General features: G+C 37.7%; 1 protein-coding gene across 2 annotated transcripts in view; it reads left to right on the top strand.

Annotated features, from left to right (window-relative positions):
• The window catches only part of Slc16a10 (solute carrier family 16 member 10), a 133346-nt gene that overhangs the window by 91152 nt on the left and 24052 nt on the right, over positions 1–18142 (top strand). For both annotated transcript variants that reach the window (XM_029555718.1, XM_008852405.3), the window contains 2 exons: positions 973–1117; positions 4430–4883. In XM_029555718.1, the coding sequence (XP_029411578.1) occupies positions 973–1117; positions 4430–4883 (599 nt within the window). The remainder of the gene's footprint in view (positions 1–972; positions 1118–4429; positions 4884–18142) is intronic.

Raw genomic sequence — 18142 nt, 5'->3', positions numbered from 1 at the left:
GGATTTTTATAGAATTAAGGTCAGAAGCTATGATTTTGATCCCCCCCCTTTTAAGTTGAGGAAAATAACATTTTCAGAGAATCCATGTATATGTATAGCTTTATACATAACTGTAAAGTAAATATCCAGTAATTATTGTCTAGGCCAGAAATCATGTACTATGTATAAATTGATTTCTTTAGGAAAAAAAAACCCCAAAAATAAAAAACAAAAAACAACTAAGCCTAGGTCCTATATAAATGATCACTCCCTAACTACTTGGTCCAAAATAATTATGTCTTTTTCTCCACTCAAGTTAATCACAGCAGACGTGGTGACTCATACCTATAATCCCAGCACTTTGGGAGGCTGAGGCAGGAGAATTTGCCATGAATTTGAGTCAGTCAGAACCATATAATGAATTCTGGGCTACAGAGTGATACCCTGTCTCAAAAAAAAACCAAACTAGAAAAAAAGAAGAAGAAAAATTATAACTATTACCCTGATTGTGGTCATTTGCAGTTTGACCCAAGTAGAAATTCCTAAACTATTTTTTAATGTATTTATACATCTATTTATTTTTGAGGGTCTCACTATGTCACCTAGGCTGGCCTCAAACTCATTCTTCTGTTTCAGCTTCCCGAGTGCTAGGATCATAGGTGTGCTTCACTGTGCCTGTTTTTGTTTTTCTTGTTTCAAATGAACTTCTTTCCATAGATTAGAAATTGCCTAAAACCACATATAGATCAAGACAGGGTCATAGATGAATGTTGAATTTCTCTAAAAGCATAAAATTTTCAAGACTTAGAAGAAATATATACAATCACCATTAAACTCAGTACTTTGAGCTGACATTCAGACTTGTCACTAGTTTATTCCAACGTTTCCCCGTACTTATCAGTGTGTATTAGTGTTTTTCTAAATGTATCCAGGGGAGTAAGCATAAGTGTAATTTATGCTGTGCTAATGTGTTGCCCCTCCCTTCTTTTGCAGCATGGGTAGGTTCCCTGTCCATGGGGATGATCTTCTTTTGCTGCCCTATAGCCAGTGTTTTCACAGACATATTTGGCTGTCAGAAAACAGCTGTTGTGGGTGCTGCTGTGGGATTCATTGGACTCATGTCCAGTTCTTTTGTAAGGTAAGGATTTGGTTTCTTCATGTTGCTTTTGAAGAGCTGTTAAATACCTTAAAGTTTTCCTTTTAGAAACTTGGCTGTTTATATTAAAACAAAAAACCTTGAAATGTTAATATTCTATAAACCAAATTGTTACCCATAGCAGCATAACTTGAGAATTTTAAATTTTTGCTTGTAGTGGCTAAGATTTTTAGATGTCAGGATATATATGCTTGCTAGAGCCAAGAAAAAAAATGTTTCCCTTTGTTTTTATGTATTTACATGAAAATTCTAAAGGAATCAAGTTTTATCTATGAGTTATCTAAAGCTATGGTTTTAAGGTCAGTGCTGTCTGAGCTCTAAAGGGTTCACTAAATAGTTCTTTAAAGTAGTTGTTTATAAGCTTGATAGGAAAATTATTTTATTAGTGAGAAGACGACATTTAGAATTAATGCCAGCCCAGGTAGAGAATTCCTGTTTGTCCTTAAAATATTTTAGTTTAGTTTTTTTTTTTTAATACCATGAAAAATTAAGAGATCAAATGTTCTTTAAAACTTATTTCAATTAGAAAAGATGTAAGGCCCAGAAAAGATGTAAGGCCCACATTACTGAATGTGTCCACTTCTAGTAGCCCCCTTCATGGTTAGTTAATGTTCAGTTAGAGAAACACTGGTTTAATGTGGAGCTCTGGCTAGCAGGAGGTGATTAACAAGAAAACGCCGTAAACTTTTCTCAGTCTCTACTTTAGCAATTTACCTTCATTTCCTACCTCTTTCCCTTCCCTATTTAATCTTCATGTTACTTTAGTTGAAAACATGATTTAGTTGTGGGGTTGGGGAAAGAGTCTGACCTGTATTTTCTGCTCTGCTTATTTTAAATTATTTCATATTCATTCAGCCGAATTGCTGGCTTTCTTCATTTCACTCTGCCACACACCCCTTCTCAAATCTTAAGCAGCTTTCTTTTGTACTTTACCTAACTTAAAATTTTTATTCAGATTTTTTTGTACTTCCTAGTAGAAAATAGGTTTTCTAAGAGCCTTTCTGATTGCTTCTAAACTTTTAAAAACAGATATTTTTGGAATAAGACAATGTTTAGGTAATTCTGTGAGATAGTTTGACTTCAGTTGTTTTGGGTAGTGATATGTTGTGATAGTGATGTCTCAGAGTCCTTTCATCTGGAAGCCTCCAGGTACACATGGTCTGAACCATGTTTTGCCACTTGCTGAGAGTACCCATACTTGGGCTTTGGTGAGGAGAATACTGAGAGGTAGAAAACCTGTAAAACCTATTTCCAGTTTGATAGAAAAGTACACATGCAAACACCAGCTATTGCTTTTCAAATGTTTTTTGACCACTGACAACAATCTTTTTATATATTGTATCCTAGTTTATCCTTCTCCTTCCTCTATCTCCATATCTCACCATCCAAGAGAAGCAAAACTTCTTGAGACCAAATTTACCTTGTATTCAGTTCCATGTAACCTGCTAGTTAAACCAATATATAAGTTGGTATAAGTTAACAGAGTGGAACTGCAGATCTACTTTTTCTGTAGTTCCAGTCCTGCTTTCTTAGGAAAGCCTTTTCCAGCTACTGCATCACATCAATGTGTTGTCTCTGGATCCTTGTGTACATGATTAACATCCCATAATCTTACTGATTAGTGCTGCAGTTAGATGTCAAACTTCAGCAACTTGTTTGTTAGTTAGGTTTGTGACTAGGGCAACTTACAAGTGACAAAAGTCTCTGAGGTCACATCATAAAGGTATGAGAAGCTTTTCTCACTCAGTGCCTAGGTTAAAATTGTACTAAAAGAATGTTTCTGGTTTATATATATGGCCATTTGGTTTTATAGTCATAATACTGTAGAATAACTATAGAAATTGATGTTTATGGTGATATTATCAATACTGTTATTTTTAAAGTAACTTTGAAAGAGGCAGAGAAATATGTAGTAGACTTTAAACTTTTTCTTTGAAATTGTTTTTTTTAAGTGGTAATTTAAGAAGTTGCAATTAGTTGGAAAACTTCTTATGTAGAAAATTGGATGCAGAATGAACTCAAGGCCAGTCTCTGCCACAGAATGAGAGACCTGTCTCAAAAACAAGCCAAACAAACAAAAAAGGAGAGAGAAAAGAATGAAGCATTATTATATTCTTATTAGGGATAGTGATAGATGTATTGTGTTAAGCAGATTGTTGGTAAACATGAAGACAAACACATTAAAACTTTTCTCCCACCAAATTCATGCCTAATATGTTTGTTAAATTCAGAGTGGAGATTTAGTAGATGCTGACCAAAATGCAGAATGCAGTGAGATTAATGTGGGAAAGCCTAAAAGTAACTCTTGACCCTGGTGCTAGCCTGTGAATTATCCTCACAAAGAGGATTGGCAACATGTCTTAATTTGATAAGATAGGAGTTCCTTGTGATTACCTCAGCGTATTCCTAGATGAACATTATTGTCCAAAATTTAATTATTAACCAGCTTTATCTGTTTTAGTTTCTAATAAATTGCCTTTGCTACTGATAAATAATAGCCTTTTGAATTGGACTCTTCAAAACGAAAAGAAAACTTCAGTTTCCTTTTACTTTCTATCTTAGTTGTTTCACAGTATGTGATTATATTATCCTTTGCTTTCCTAAGAGATGCACAATCATTGGACTAAATTAAAATTTCTTTCTTATAAACTGGAGTCACTAGTGAACACATTTGATTCAGTCTTTCTGAAATCAGATTGCGATTTCTTGTAATCTTGCACAATAAAGCTGGGAACAGAGCAATCCAGGGCGAAGGTTGGTCGACAGCCCTTAGGACAGCAAAAATGAAGCACAGCTGCTCTTCCGTGCACATGTTCTTGACGTAACCCTGGGAGACAATATCAAACACAACCTCTCCCTTTACTAGATTGCTTAGTAAGTGCCTGGGGAATTGCCTTGCCAATAATGAGTTTGCATAGAGAAATTCTACTTTAAAGTATTATTGAGGCAAGGTTTTACTGTTATTTTAATCACTGTCAGTTTTACTGAGGCCCTTCCTGGCAGCAAATCTTTAGTTCTGAGCTGTGGTGAGCTCAGCTCTTACCCGGTGCTGTGTGGTTCACCAGAAATCCATGGAAGGGAAAGAGAAGAAAATCATCGATGACCTTAATGGTCATTTTTCCACATGTTCACATTTTTTTCATGTTTCACAATTTTTGTTTATTAAGCCTTTTTCCTCTGCTTTTGATTTTTATTTGCAAAAAACATGTCAAGATCTGCTTTTACTGTATAAGATCCTATTCAACCAATCACAGTATAAATAAACTACTTTACATGTTTTTCATCTTCATACAGTGCCATCGAGCCTCTGTACCTTACCTATGGAATCGTGTTTGCCTGCGGCTGCTCCTTTGCATACCAGCCTTCCTTGGTCATTTTGGGACACTATTTCAAGAAGCGCCTTGGACTGGTGAATGGCATCGTCACTGCTGGCAGCAGTGTTTTCACAATTTTGCTGCCTTTGCTTTTAGAGTTTCTGACTAGTACTGTGCGTCTCTCCTACACACTGAGAGTCCTCTGCATCTTCATGTTTGTTCTATTTCTGGCTGGCTTTACTTACCGACCTCTTGTTTCCAGTGCCAAAGATAAAGACAGTGAAAGCAGCAGATTCTCCTTCTTTTCCAGGAGAAAGTTCAGTCCTACAAAAAAGTTTTTCAATTTTGCCATCTTCAAGGTGACTGCTTATGCAGTGTGGACAGCTGGAATACCACTGGCTCTTTTTGGGTACTTTGTGCCCTATGTTCACTTGGTGAGTATGCGTCTTTGGCACTGCTGATAATAAATACCACCATGTCATAGAGGGAGATTTAGAAGAGCAAGACAAATCAGGTTAAAATTGGCTTCAAATAGTATCTTGTTTGTAATCCCAGGACTTTTGAAATTAAAAGTCTTTCAAGACAAGAACAAGTTCATCTATCAGATCATTAAACAGAAAATCCATTTCATGGTGTGCTTCAGTATTAAAAAAAATTCCAGGGGCTGGAGAAATGGCTCAGCAATTAAGAGCACTGATTACTCTTGCAGAGGACCCGGGTTCGATTCCCAACATCCACATGGCAGCTATGAACCATCCTTGACTCCAGTTCCAGGGGAATCCGAAGCCCTCTTCTGACCTCCACGGCATTGCATGACATGGTACACTCACATACATGCAGGCAATACCCTCATACGCATTGAAAAAAAAAAAAAAAGAAATTCCAAACATAATTTAAAAAAGGAAGACTAAAATCTTGGAACAATTACATCAAAATGAGATATTTGAGGCTCATGAGATGGCTCAGCAGGTAAAGGTGCTTGCTGCTAAACCTTACAAACCAGAGTTCGATCCCTGGGACCCACATAACGGAAAGAGAAAACCAACTCCTGCAAGTTGTCCTCTGACCTCCACATACACACTGTGGCAAGTGCATACTCCCTTACTGCCCTCCCCAATAAATAGATAATATATATTTTTTTAAACTTCAAAAAATTTTATTATTTTTATTTTATGTGTATGTGTGTATTGCCTGCATGTAAATAAGTGCACCTGTGTTGTGCAATGCCCGGAGGTCAGAAGTTGGATCCCCTGGGACTGGAGTTACAGATGGTTGTTAGCTACATGTGGGTGCTGGGATTCAAACCCAGGTCTTCTGCAAGAACAACCACTGTGCAACTATACCACTGAGCCATCTCTCCAGCCCCAGATAATATAATTTATTATTATTTTTAATTTTTTTATTTTATGTGTATGAGTGTATCGCCATCCATGTATGTGGGTGCACCCGTGTTGTGCAATGCCACAGAGGTCAGAAGAGGGCTTCAGATTCCCCTGGAACTGGAGTTAAGAACAGTTCATACCTGCCATGTGGGTGCTGGGAATTGAACCCGGGTCCTCTGCAAGAGCAGTCAGTGCTCTTAACTGCTGAGCCATCTCTCTAGCCCCATAATTTTTAAAGATATTTTGATAGGTCACTTTTTCTAGAAGTGTCTTACTAATCTTGCTCAGGGATAAAGCCAGTGACTTTGCTAACACTGATAAATTATTTTTCAACAAATGAGAACAAAAATTAAGTGGGTAACAAAATAAAAGCCAGTCAGTGGCTTTGACATAAAGAAACATCTATTTGTGGGATATTTCTCGGAAACAGGAATTCTATTCAGAGGAGTATTTGAGGAACAATAAGCAAGTTCTAAATGAGGAAGAAGTGTAAGGTTCCCTGAAAATTTTGAATTTCAAGTGCTCAGGCAGTATACATTGTTTACTTCAATTTCAAAGGCAAAATTCAGCCTGTATATACTGAGACAAGAATAAGCAAAATGTTCACCCGTGGCAGCACGTGCTCAAAGATGCTCACCATGTTTCTTTTTTACTGTCTATAGTGGAAAATATAGTTCAACTTAAATGGCAAACAAAAATGGCAATAGCTTCAAATTTTCTTTTGTATATTAATTATGTCACTTTTTAAGCTTATAGTCTACTTTTGGATAGTTGCACAATTTTTTTTTTAGTTAAGAGTTTTGGTGAAAGTAACATAGCTCAGAGGGTTGGTTAGTTAATAACTGTATCGTCAACCTTTGTGGGTTCGTGTGCTCAGTTCAGAAAATAATTGAGCTAAGGAAACATGAAGAGAAATGGTAGGCGTGTCTTGAATCTGAGAATAAGTTTGATTTCTCAATTCTCCTTATTATCCTTACCGGGAAAGTTGAAAAGGCAACTCCATTGGCAAATAGGAAGCCATGGGAAGGACTAGTCAGTACCTCGAGCAAAACATTCATACACATACAAATAAATAAATAAATTTAAAAGGAGAATTAGAGAAAATACACACTATAGCATCTACTCCAGTTCTGATATAAGAATGGAAGTTTGGAATACTTAAGACAAAGAAAGCTAGGTGTGTTATATGCCTTTAAGGCAAGAGGATCACCATGAATTCAGATAATCTCATATAGTCTCAAAACACAAAACAAAAATTTGTGACAATTTAAGACTGGCAAGGTGGCTAAGAAGGTAAAGCTGTTTGCTGCCAAGCATAATGACCTGAGTTCAATCACCAGAACCTATGTGGTGGGAGGAGAGAGCTGACTCCCTCCCAAGGTTTGTCATGTGACTACACAGATGCTGTGGCACATGTGCCCCTCCCCTCCATTAATAAATGTGAAATAAATGAATACATTTGCTTAGAAAAATTATGACAATGTAACTGTCAGTTGAGTAGTTTTAAGGGGAGGTATAGATGATTCACAGGAGGGGCTGGAGAAATGGCACAGTGGGTCAAGAATGCACTTGCTACTTCACACACACAGTTTCTTTTTTAAATATTAAAAAGTTCCACAGAAGAAAGATGATTTTTGTTTGTCAAAGGATTAGAAGAAGCATTGGAGTGCAGCCTTGAACATGAAGCTCTATGTTAAAACTGAATCTTTGAACAAGTAATGAATTTTTCAATTTGGTTTTCTTTGAAGCATCAAAAGGATAATGAAGCATTCTCATGGCCCTATTAATTTTAAGATCTAATTACACTATTGCTGAGTTGAATGAGAATGTATATACTTGTTATCAAAGCAAGGTTGGAATGGTTTTTTGTTTTGTTTTGTTTCTTTCAATTGACTTTGTGGGAGGGGAGGGTGAGACAGGCCTCATGTAACCTAGGCTGGCCTCAAACTTGCAATGTAGCCAAGGAAGACCTTAACTTCTGATCCTGCTGCCTCTACCTCTCAAGTGCAAGGATTACAGATATGTACCACCATAACTGGTTTGCAATTGACTTTTTTAAAGGAAGAATCAGGATTGGAGAGATGACTCAGCAGTTAAGAGCTCTTTCTGTTCTTTGAGAGGACCTGAGTTCACTTTCTAGCACTCGTGTCAGGTAGTTCACAATCCACCTGTAATTCCTGCTCTGATGTCCTCTTCTGGTCTCTGCAGGCATCCACACATATGGCATACATTCACACAAAACAAACATTTTTTTTTTAAGGAAGAAACCAATGGCCTCTCTCTTCTCTTAGGTCTATTCACATTACCTTGTTATAGGTGCCTGAGTCTCATGAATCAGTTTAGGTAAGGAGCTCTGTCTAGGCAACTGTTCCTAGTAGCTGCTGCTTCAGTTTTTGTTGATTGCCTCCTTTGGTTGAGAGCTGTTTTCTTTTGTTTTCTGGGTTAACTTCATATGGCTCTTCCTTACCCTTCACTAACTTCCATGAGCTACCTTCCTAATAGCCCCATCATCCCATCATTCCATCTCAAAGTTTCTTTGCTGAGCTCCTTCTCTTCACTCCATCCCTAAATGTTTGCATGCCCCTAGTCTTATTCCTCTGTCTTTTTGATCTGTGTCCACTGAAGCTTTCATCCAGTCTCCCAAGTTCAAACATGATATATGTGGCAGGCCTCCTTCCTGAGTTTTTCACCAGTGTTGTATATCTGTTTATTTAAATGTCTCCATTTGCATGCCTGCTGGTTGTTTTAGTCAGAGCATGTAGATCCTTAAAAGTCCCAATCTTACTTCTCAAACTTGCTCTGCCCCTAGCTCACCTAATCTCAGGAGATAGCAATTCCATCCTTCCAGAGGGTCAGGCCCAAACTTCGGGGTAATCCTTAGCTCCTTTTTCTCACACATCATATTCCTGATCCAGTCCAGAAATTCTGGTAGCTGTTCTTTCATAGTATATCTAGAATGTGACTACTTACTGTCATCAGTACCAACACTCTAGCCCAGATCACCTGCATGTGGAGGTCAGAACAACTTGCATGAGTCAGTTCTTTCCTTCCATCATGTGGGTTCTGGGCACTGCACTCAGGCTGCCACGCTTGGCTGCTGGCACCCTTATCCTTGGAGCCATCGCGCCTGCCCTGTAATTCCATCAATGTTTTCACCTAGTTGTTGAGGTGAGATATAATATTCAGATTGTCCTTGTATTCTATTTTTTTAATGTTCAGTCTGTTGCATATGGCCTGAAATGTTAATTCCTTTGACATAGTTACCAAGTTGAATTTGTATAAGGCAATAAACTACTACTCATTCTATTTTCGTTTTGTAGGTACTGGATTACGGTTGTGTACTGAAGTTAGCATGGCTGTGATTTTCATAATACAATGCTAGTGGAAGCTTTGAGAATGGATCTCAGAGGTCTTATAGAATTGTGTGCTTTCAATGTACATGAAGGCAACAGTTGTAGGAGTAACTTTCTTGCTCACTGTATATACCTTGGAAGGCTCTTGTTAATGTGTTATACTTCATACCCTCTACAGTTTACTTTAGAGGGAATTTACAAGAAGTTAGTTTCTGGTCAAGTGGTTTTTAGACTTAAATTAGGTTTAAATTAGTGATTTGTTCTGAAGTTCTTTTAGCATTTGGCCTCAAAGGGACAGTATTAGTATGCCTAAAATTTATTTACTTAGTTTTCTCTTTTTGTTTGTTGATATGCAACTTTAAAAGGAAAAAAAAAATCTTACATCCTTAGAGTGGTTTGCAAGGTCCCCGTGATTTATTCCTGCCTCTGGATCTCTCCTAACCTCTTCTCTTGCTTACTCAACTCCTACCATCGACCTCTGTTTTACTTAGATTTGTAGACGTCAATAAACTACCACTAATTCTATTTTTTTTTAATTTTTTTGGTTTTTTTGAAGCAGGGTCTCCCTGTAGCCCCAGCTCTCCTAGAATTCACTATGTAGACCAGGCTGGCCTTGAACTCACAGAGATCCACCTGCCTCTGCCTCCTGAGTGCTGGACTACAGGTGTGTGCCACCATGCCTGACTAATTCTGTTTTAACATGACCACAGGTTAAAACTTCTCACCCTTCCCTGCATTCCAAAACTCTCACAGTATCCTTTTTCTTTTTTTCATAGCACTTAGTACCTTCTAACATATTTTAATTTGCTTATTATTATCTGTATCTGTATGTTCTGCTAGAATGTAAATACCATAAGGTGAAGGATCTTGGTTTTTGTGTTTGTGATAGATCTCAAGTATATAGCATAGTATCTGGCTTATACACAAGTAGTATTTATAGTTTTACCATCTTGATCTTTACACTCATCTACGTTTATGTCTTCATGATTTTCATTCAATGCTTAACAAAGAAACATAGAAAACTTCAGAATAATTGAATAGCTGCTAATGCTGTCAGTTGATGGGAGGGGAGAGTCGATGTTTAATGGTTTGGCCCTCAGTTTTATATGCCTTTGCTGAAACTACAAGATAAATTCGAGACATTTCTAAGGTAACTATGTCTTTAGTACCAGCTGACATTCTCACAAGGCCTAAGGTAGTGTGTGTAAGAATAGAATGCCAGTGTGCAACTATAGCCTGGCCACATAGATCAGTGGAACTTTGGTTGCTCACTGAACACGGGACCATGTCGGTCACATGATTGGGAGATGCCTCAGGATGTCAGAGGTTTTGTAACTTTTTTTAGTGTCATGAACTAGTCCAGCCTGACTACAAGGATATTTATTTTTGTTTGCTGTCATATCTCCCCGCTGCTACCCACCCTGAAACTTCAGCAGTTCAGTACCTGTTTCTTCTACTCTCAAACACATCGTTGAATAGTAGTTTTTAGTAGTTCTTAGAACTTTAAATGCACAAAGTTCTTTATCAGGATGATTGACTTGTCTGCTGAAATCTATTGTAATAGAGTATTCATTTTGTTTGTTTGTTTTGTTGTTTTGAGACCAGATCATGCTATGTAACCCATGGTAGCCTCAAATCCTTAAAGCTTCCTGCCTCTGCCTCCCAAGTGCTGGGATTACACGCATGCGGTACCCAGCCAGCATTAGTTTTTTTCTTTTTAAGGAGAATGTGTGTTAAATGGGTTGGTTTTTATGGCAGATACTTACAAAAGGAACTTTGACCTTGTAGTGATACCCAATTTGTGTGATGTAAGATTAATGACACATCATTTGTCTGCTAACAAGGCAATTTAAAAAACTCCGAAGTCCACTTCTAATTGAGAATAAATGTACTTTTTTTTGAGGAAAAACAAGCCAATAAATGGGGGGGGGGTATCCAAGAGATACTTCTTAGCTTTGAGTAGTGCCCGAGGTTGTCATGGGTGTTGCGTGACTGTGAAACCTGAGCAGCCCAGCAGCTCTGTTGACCCTGGGGTCAGAGCAGGAATACTGCTCCAGCCAGAGTGCCGGGTGCTGAGCCATGCAAACAGGAGCAACAAGCAACCTTTTGTCTTTTCATGGCTTCTTCAGAGGGAGATTCAGGTAAAATTCACTATGAATGGATTATGTTGAGAATTTTCATAAAATTTCATGTAGCAGTCACAATGATGAATGTAGTTAACACAGAACTACAGAAAGAACTCCGTGAAGCTATGCTTCTTTTGGGTCACTTGCTGAGTTCTGTCAGACTTGGAATTTGAAAATGTGTATCAGATCCATGATAAAACCCAGGTTCTTTCTGAGGAGCAGTCTGCTGTTCCTTCAAGTTACCTTAGAGATGGAGGGCAGAGCTGACCTTTTCAGCCCTACTAGAGTTTTATTTGTCTTCCAAACTCTCTCAAATCAGGATAGAGGCAGTAGTCAACTGTCCTTTGCAATAGAGAGAGGACTTAGAAGGAAACCAGCTCTTATTCTAATGTAACAGAGTAAGAAGAACCACATGACTTTATTTCTAGCTCCTGTATGTTCTCTTTGGTTGTATACTGCATGCTGAATGAGAAAATTTCTACACAGTTAACTTTGTGTCAAGCAGAATGTGAACCATACATAGCTTTATGTTGTGTTGTTTTCTACAATGAATGTTAAGCATAGCAAAACAGAAATGAATATGTACAAATTTATAACAGGATATATCCTAATTTTGGTTAACAAATAACTATTAAAAGGAAGTGGAGAAAAATAAAGGGCCTGAGTTTTAGAGTAACAGAAATTTTGCTGAGGCCATTGGTAGTTCATTAGCCTCCAGAGAAACGCCTAAAGAGTCAGTGTGCTGGAAAACTAACTGGTCTTTCTCTCTGGCTAATAAGTGATTTTGTCAGGATTTTTTTTTTTTTGCTTTGTATCTAATTATATATCAGGCTTCTTTTTTGTTGTTTTTAAAATGTAGCATACTTCCAAATAATGACAAATTTCAACATAATATGGATACATACCTATCCCTCAATTCCTTAGATTCATACCACAGTTTGTTGAAGTTTGAAGAACCTAAATTGTATTAATGAGGTAAGGGTCCTTTCATGATTTTTATGTAAACTGAAAATAGGTTATTATAATACAGGAATAGACATCTTAATTTGAAGCATCTCTCCTTTGTACAGCTCTGCTTGGTGATTGGGTTTTGCCTTACCAGAAGGCTCTGGGTTGCAGAGGAGATTGCCTAAGCCACTGAGAGCACATTTATACCAGTTTAATCTCTATCTCCCAAGTTAAAGGACATCTTTTTGGAGAAGCTCTTGCAATCACTAACTCTGTGGAGTACAGAATAGAAGAGAAGCAGGCTTTGCCACGTATCTGAGCTGTTGGGAATCTTTGGCACCCAAAAAAGCTCAGCTGTTAGCTCCCAGCTGTTGACGCTGCTGTCCATTGCCCCCTACTTCTCTCCCCTTTCTCTCTTGTGTACTTTCTACCCCAACCCCATTGACAGTTCACTTATAAAAAAGTTTATTTTCTCTCCTAACACTCAGAAGAAGAGTCAGTTTGGAGGCATAAAGTTGCAAACACAGATAGTTATACAATCAATCTGTCTGTAGCCGTGTTAGTTGAATAGATTCTTGGCATAACATGCCAAGATCAAAACCATGCAAACCACAGGTTTCTTTTAAACAAATGTAACGTTGATTGATGTTGTTTGCCCACATTTTCTTTTTTAAGACCTTGTTTTTATTACCATTTGATTTCTGCCCTGAGAGATGCAGAGCACTGGGGCTTCCACTAGCCAGAGAAGAACTGGGCTGGGAGGTAACTTGCTCAGGGTTGCTAGGCTGGTGGATGATATAGCCAGGGATTGAGCTGGGTCTTCTTAAGAGTGTGGCTTTTAAATAAAATATTTAAATAAATGCCTGCAGGAAATGTGTAATAATAACGTAGGAGTGAAAGGAATTATACAGGTCACATAATTGTACTCTGTTGCTGCTTCTGCTGCTGCTGCTATTTAAGATAAGAAAAGGAACTAAAGTACAGAAAGCTAAACTGCTTGCTCAGAGTCCACAAAAGTGATAAACCAAGTGTAGTGTCCAAGAGTATCTGTGGGGAAAAAAACAGAGCTGTATTATAGCCAAAACTGTAAATGTGCTGTTGTCAAAATGGGATTACTAGAGGAATGGAATCATTCTTTCATCAAATCCTGGCTATCTCAGTCAGGAGACTGTTTGCCACTTTGACAAGATCTAGTTTTCGGAGTTGCTGGTAGCAGTGACATTGCTCTTCTTTCCTGGGCATATTCAGAGCTCAGGTTGTGTTGTATGATAGATTTTCCCAGAGAAGTCAAGGCTCACAGTAGTACCTTTTTTTTTATTGTTGTTGTTGTTTTATTTTTGTTTGTTTGGTTGGTTTTTTGAGACTGAGTCTGACTATAGCCCCAGCTGGCCTAGAACTCACTATGTAGACCATGATGGCCTTGAACTCACAGAGATCTGCTTGCCTCTGCCTCTTGAGTGCTGCCAACAGGATCTTTTACACTAAAGGTCATTATATACTGTGTAGGAATTGTGTTGCTGTTTCTCTCCTCCCCTTCTTTTTTTCTTTTTGAGACAGGGTCTCCCTGTAGCCCCAGAGAACTGGCCTTGAACTCAACTGTGTAGATCAGGCTGGCCTGGATCTCACAGAGATTTGCCTGTCTCAGCCTCTGAAATGCTGGGGTTAAAGGCTTGCACCACCACGCCTGGCTCTCTCCTGTCCTTCTTAATGTCTTTGTTTTGTTTTATTCTTCTAATTTTCTATTGTTTTGATATTAACTATGCAGACATTTTGATTCCTCAAAGAATAAAAATAGCATATTGTTTTTTAATCCAGATGAATTTACGTCACACTTAAATTTTCTGATTTTACTCTGATAGTAACCTTTTCCGAGGAAAGCAGAACTAATACTGGTTTTTACAGGTTTTATTCTACATTCGAATGGACTTGAAATAGACTTAGAATAAATTTTCCATTCTGTCACTGTTTTTGTCCTTTCCTATGTGTGACTTACTCTAATTACAAATTATACAGATACAAGCATTGATTCATTCAACAAATGCCAAGTGCCTGTTGTGTGCTATGAGCATTTCAGGTGTAGGATGCCAGATGTGAACAGATGCAGTTTCTCTCATGGATGGTGGAAGGCAACTTTAGTTGCCTCAGGGATGTTCTCTTTGAGGCAAAAGCACTTTCTGTGTGTGGTGTTAGGTATTTGGAGGGAAGGTAGTGACAGAATTTCTGTAGTCTGTCTTTAAGGCCAGTCAACAGTTGAAACTTTAATCCAACTTTGGTGTATTCTATTAAAAACCTGTATGTTAAAATAAAAAGTTCTTACGTACTTTAACTGTAGGATACAAATACTGTTTTTTTCTTCATATATGTTAACTCTTCTAAAAATGCTCTAGTATTGCTCTGTTCTCATGTGATTATTAATGATGACCTCCTGAACTTTGTCCCTGCATTTTTCAATGGTGTCTGTGCTATCCTTGCTTTTCTAACCTTGCATTTATTTCCCCTCAGATCTCAACATCTGCTGCAATTTGACTATTCAGGTTAGTAACAATTTGCCCGTTTGTTTAGTTTAATGACTTAGGCAGTATTCACCGGCATTCTCCTACTTGAGAAGAATCAAGATCTTTATTCTCTGGCTACTTGTGACTCATTAATAATGATGTTACGTTATTTATGAAATACTCATTAAAACAAGCTAGGCTTGGGATTTCTTTTTTCTTTTTTTGTGAAGAATTTGAAAAAGAAAATAATCCACAAATATAGGACCTTGATAGGAAGGGAAGATATGATTAATACATGAGAAATCTAGAAAACAGGTCACTTAAAAATAGATTAAAGCAGATTTGTTGCCAGGCATGGTTGCATATGCCCATTATCCCAGCACTTGGAAAATGGAGTCAGGATGATCAGGAGTTCAAGGCCAGCCATGGCTACATAGTAAGTTTAAGGCTAGACTGGGTACATGAGACCCTACCTCAAAAAACCAAAGTTAATTAACTAATTAGCTAATTAATTCATTAAAAATAAAAATAAAGCCAGACCTGCTTTAAAAGCAAGGCAGAACAGGTTGGTCATGTGTTCCAAATTATGTTCAGCCAAAAATAAATATTTATAGCTATTTCAATGCAGTAGTTTTTAGAAATGATACATGGTTTGCCGTGGCATAAAATTATCCCTAGAAAGTAGGCCTTAACCTCTAAAGATTTAAGATTTGTAGGGGAGAAATGAATCCATAAGATTTTATAATACCTACTTTTAACTTAAATTGAAATGAGTGTAGTAGTGTAGTTATGTCTGGCCCTTATATTTGTATAATATATTCAGTGTACATATGGGCAAGTCTGGTGAAAACTGTGGATTTATCTATAGGGGGAGTTTTGTGGGGAAAGTATCCTTTTACTTAAGGAAGTGCTAAGGACGAAACAGGTAAGGGAGACTAGATGTCTCATCAGCATGCCAACATCTCCTCTTTACTGCTGCAGACCCTACCAGGCACGTGCCTGGCATTCATGTTGGGCTTATAGGCTTGTTGCACTGCTGAAATAGAAGGCCCACTAATTCTACCTATGATGACTTTGCATTTTAATAATGCTCTAGATTTTTCAAGGATTTTCCTTCATTCTTCAAACCCCCCCATCCCCATCTCCAAGTTGATAAAAATTTTGTCTTTCATCTTATAGAGAAAGAAGTTAGTAAGATCTAGATTAGTTTCAAATTTAGAGCAACTTAAAGATAAATAAATGAGCCCTGGTGAGATGGCTCAGTGAGAAAAGGTGCTTGCTATACCATCATAGTAAATGACCTGAGTTTGAGTCCCAGAACCGACATGAAGGTTGATGGAGAGAACTGACTCCAGCATTTTCTATGACCTCTACATGCATGCTGTAGCATGTGGGTGTGGGGGCACATGCACACACACACACACACACACACACACACATTTCAAAAGCTCTATGAGTGGTGATGTAAAACTAGAGGCTTCCAGAGGCGTAGGGTTGGGGCTGAAAAGGAGATGCGCAGTTACTATTCAGTGGGTATAGAGTTCCAGTTGAGAAAACAAAAAGTCCTAGAAAACTAGTTAAGATGGTACATACCTCTAGTCTCAGTACCTGGGAACCTGAGGCAGGAAGATCACAAATTCAGGGTCATCCTGGGCTATATATAAGACCCAAAACTAAACTGAACTAAACTTAAACCAACAACAAAAGAAAAAAACAGCTCCCTCAATAAGAACAAATATCCTGGCTGGGCATGGTGGTGCATGCCCTTAATCCCAGAACTTGGCAGGTAGAAGTGGACAGATCTGTAACTTCAAGGCCAGCCTGCTGTGCATAGCAAGTTCCAGACCAGCCAGGGTTACACAGTGAAATCCTGTCTCACACACAAACAAAAACCCTAAAAGAAAAAAAAAAAAAAAAAAAAAAAAAAAGTCCCAATTTATTTTTCTCAAAATTAGGAAAAATTTAAACTAAGTAATGTTTTAATAAACAGTATATATGAGTCTTGCATTGTTAAAAGAGAAACAACTAATTTTAAGGGCTAATATCTTATCTGGCTTATTGATATTATTGCAAGATCATTAAATAAATAAAATTATCATTACCCCAAGAGTCTAGTGATTTAGGTAGTGCTTTTTTACTTATCCTTTTCTACTTTAAAATGAAGCCTATCTTAAACTTCTAAACTTTAAGCTTATTCTGTGCATTTATTCACTTTGGACTGTTTTTCCAAATTTGTGTAATTTCTGCTATTAATTAAAGACTCCATAACCCACACCTGTTGATTTAACCAGTTTTATTACCAGATCCAAAAATAAATTTATAGAGTATATTCCTCTTCTCTCTCTCTTTTTTTTAAAATTATTTACTATTTTTATTTTATGTTTATGAGTGTATTGCCTCCAGAAGTTAGAAGAGGGCATCAGATCCTCTGAAACTGGAGTTACAGATGGTTGTCAGCTACCATATGGGTGCTGGGAATTCAACTTGGGTCTTCTGCAAGAGCAGCCAGTGCCATTAACCCTCCTCTCCCTTTTCGTAATAAATGCAAAATGTGGAAACACAATACCTGGATCACAGCAGATCTCCCTGTCTGCAAAGTCTTTGCAATTGTTTGTATGTTTGGAGTACTCCACTAAAGTACTGGAGTCAGTTAGTTGCTCTTGTAGACTGGCTGTCTGTGTGGTTGAGCCTGGAGCCATCTCGATAGCCACGCAGAGACAGCTCACCTCCTTCACAGATGGAACAGTCTTTGTTCACAGCCCATTGTGTTTGTTTATGCTCGCTAGGAACCAGGCATCCAAGAATGGTGAGTCTGATGAACCCTAAGTAAGAAACTTTTCAAAATTACAGGTGGGATCAATGAAAACTTAAATAGGTCAACAGATTAAACACTCTTCATTGTTCACGAAGAAATAGAATGCTTTTTCCCTTTTCTGAAACATGGTCTTAGTACATACCCCAGGCTGCCCTAGAACTTGAGGTTCTACTGCCTCAGCCTCCTGAGTTTTGGGGTTACAGTTGTGAGCAGCTACACCCAGATAGAGTGTTTGTTTGCTTTGGGTAACTTTCAAAATATCTGGCACAAATTATTGACAGTTACCTAAAAATCTTATTCCTTTATTTTTCCTTTATTTTCTATTTTAAGATAGTCTTCCTAAAAATTCTAAAATTCAATCAAAGTTTTTATCTGTAGTGCTGGAGGTGGAACCATAGGCATTGCACAAGCTAAGCAAGTAGTCTGTCGCTAAGCTATACCCTAGAATAAAATGAAAGGTTATTTAAACTGACATCTAAATCCATATTGGTTTTAGTTACTAATTCATCTAGAAATTTTATTAAATCTCCATCTTATCTAAATCATGCTATCAAGGAGGTACTATATATATTTT

This window comes from Nannospalax galili, unplaced genomic scaffold (genome assembly GCF_000622305.1).
Source record: "Nannospalax galili isolate Female #2095 unplaced genomic scaffold, S.galili_v1.0 scaffold646, whole genome shotgun sequence".
Classification (NCBI taxonomy): Eukaryota; Metazoa; Chordata; class Mammalia; order Rodentia; family Spalacidae; genus Nannospalax; species Nannospalax galili.
The sequence above is the reverse complement of the archived record's forward strand: the minus strand, read 5'-3'. Positions and strand labels throughout refer to the sequence as shown.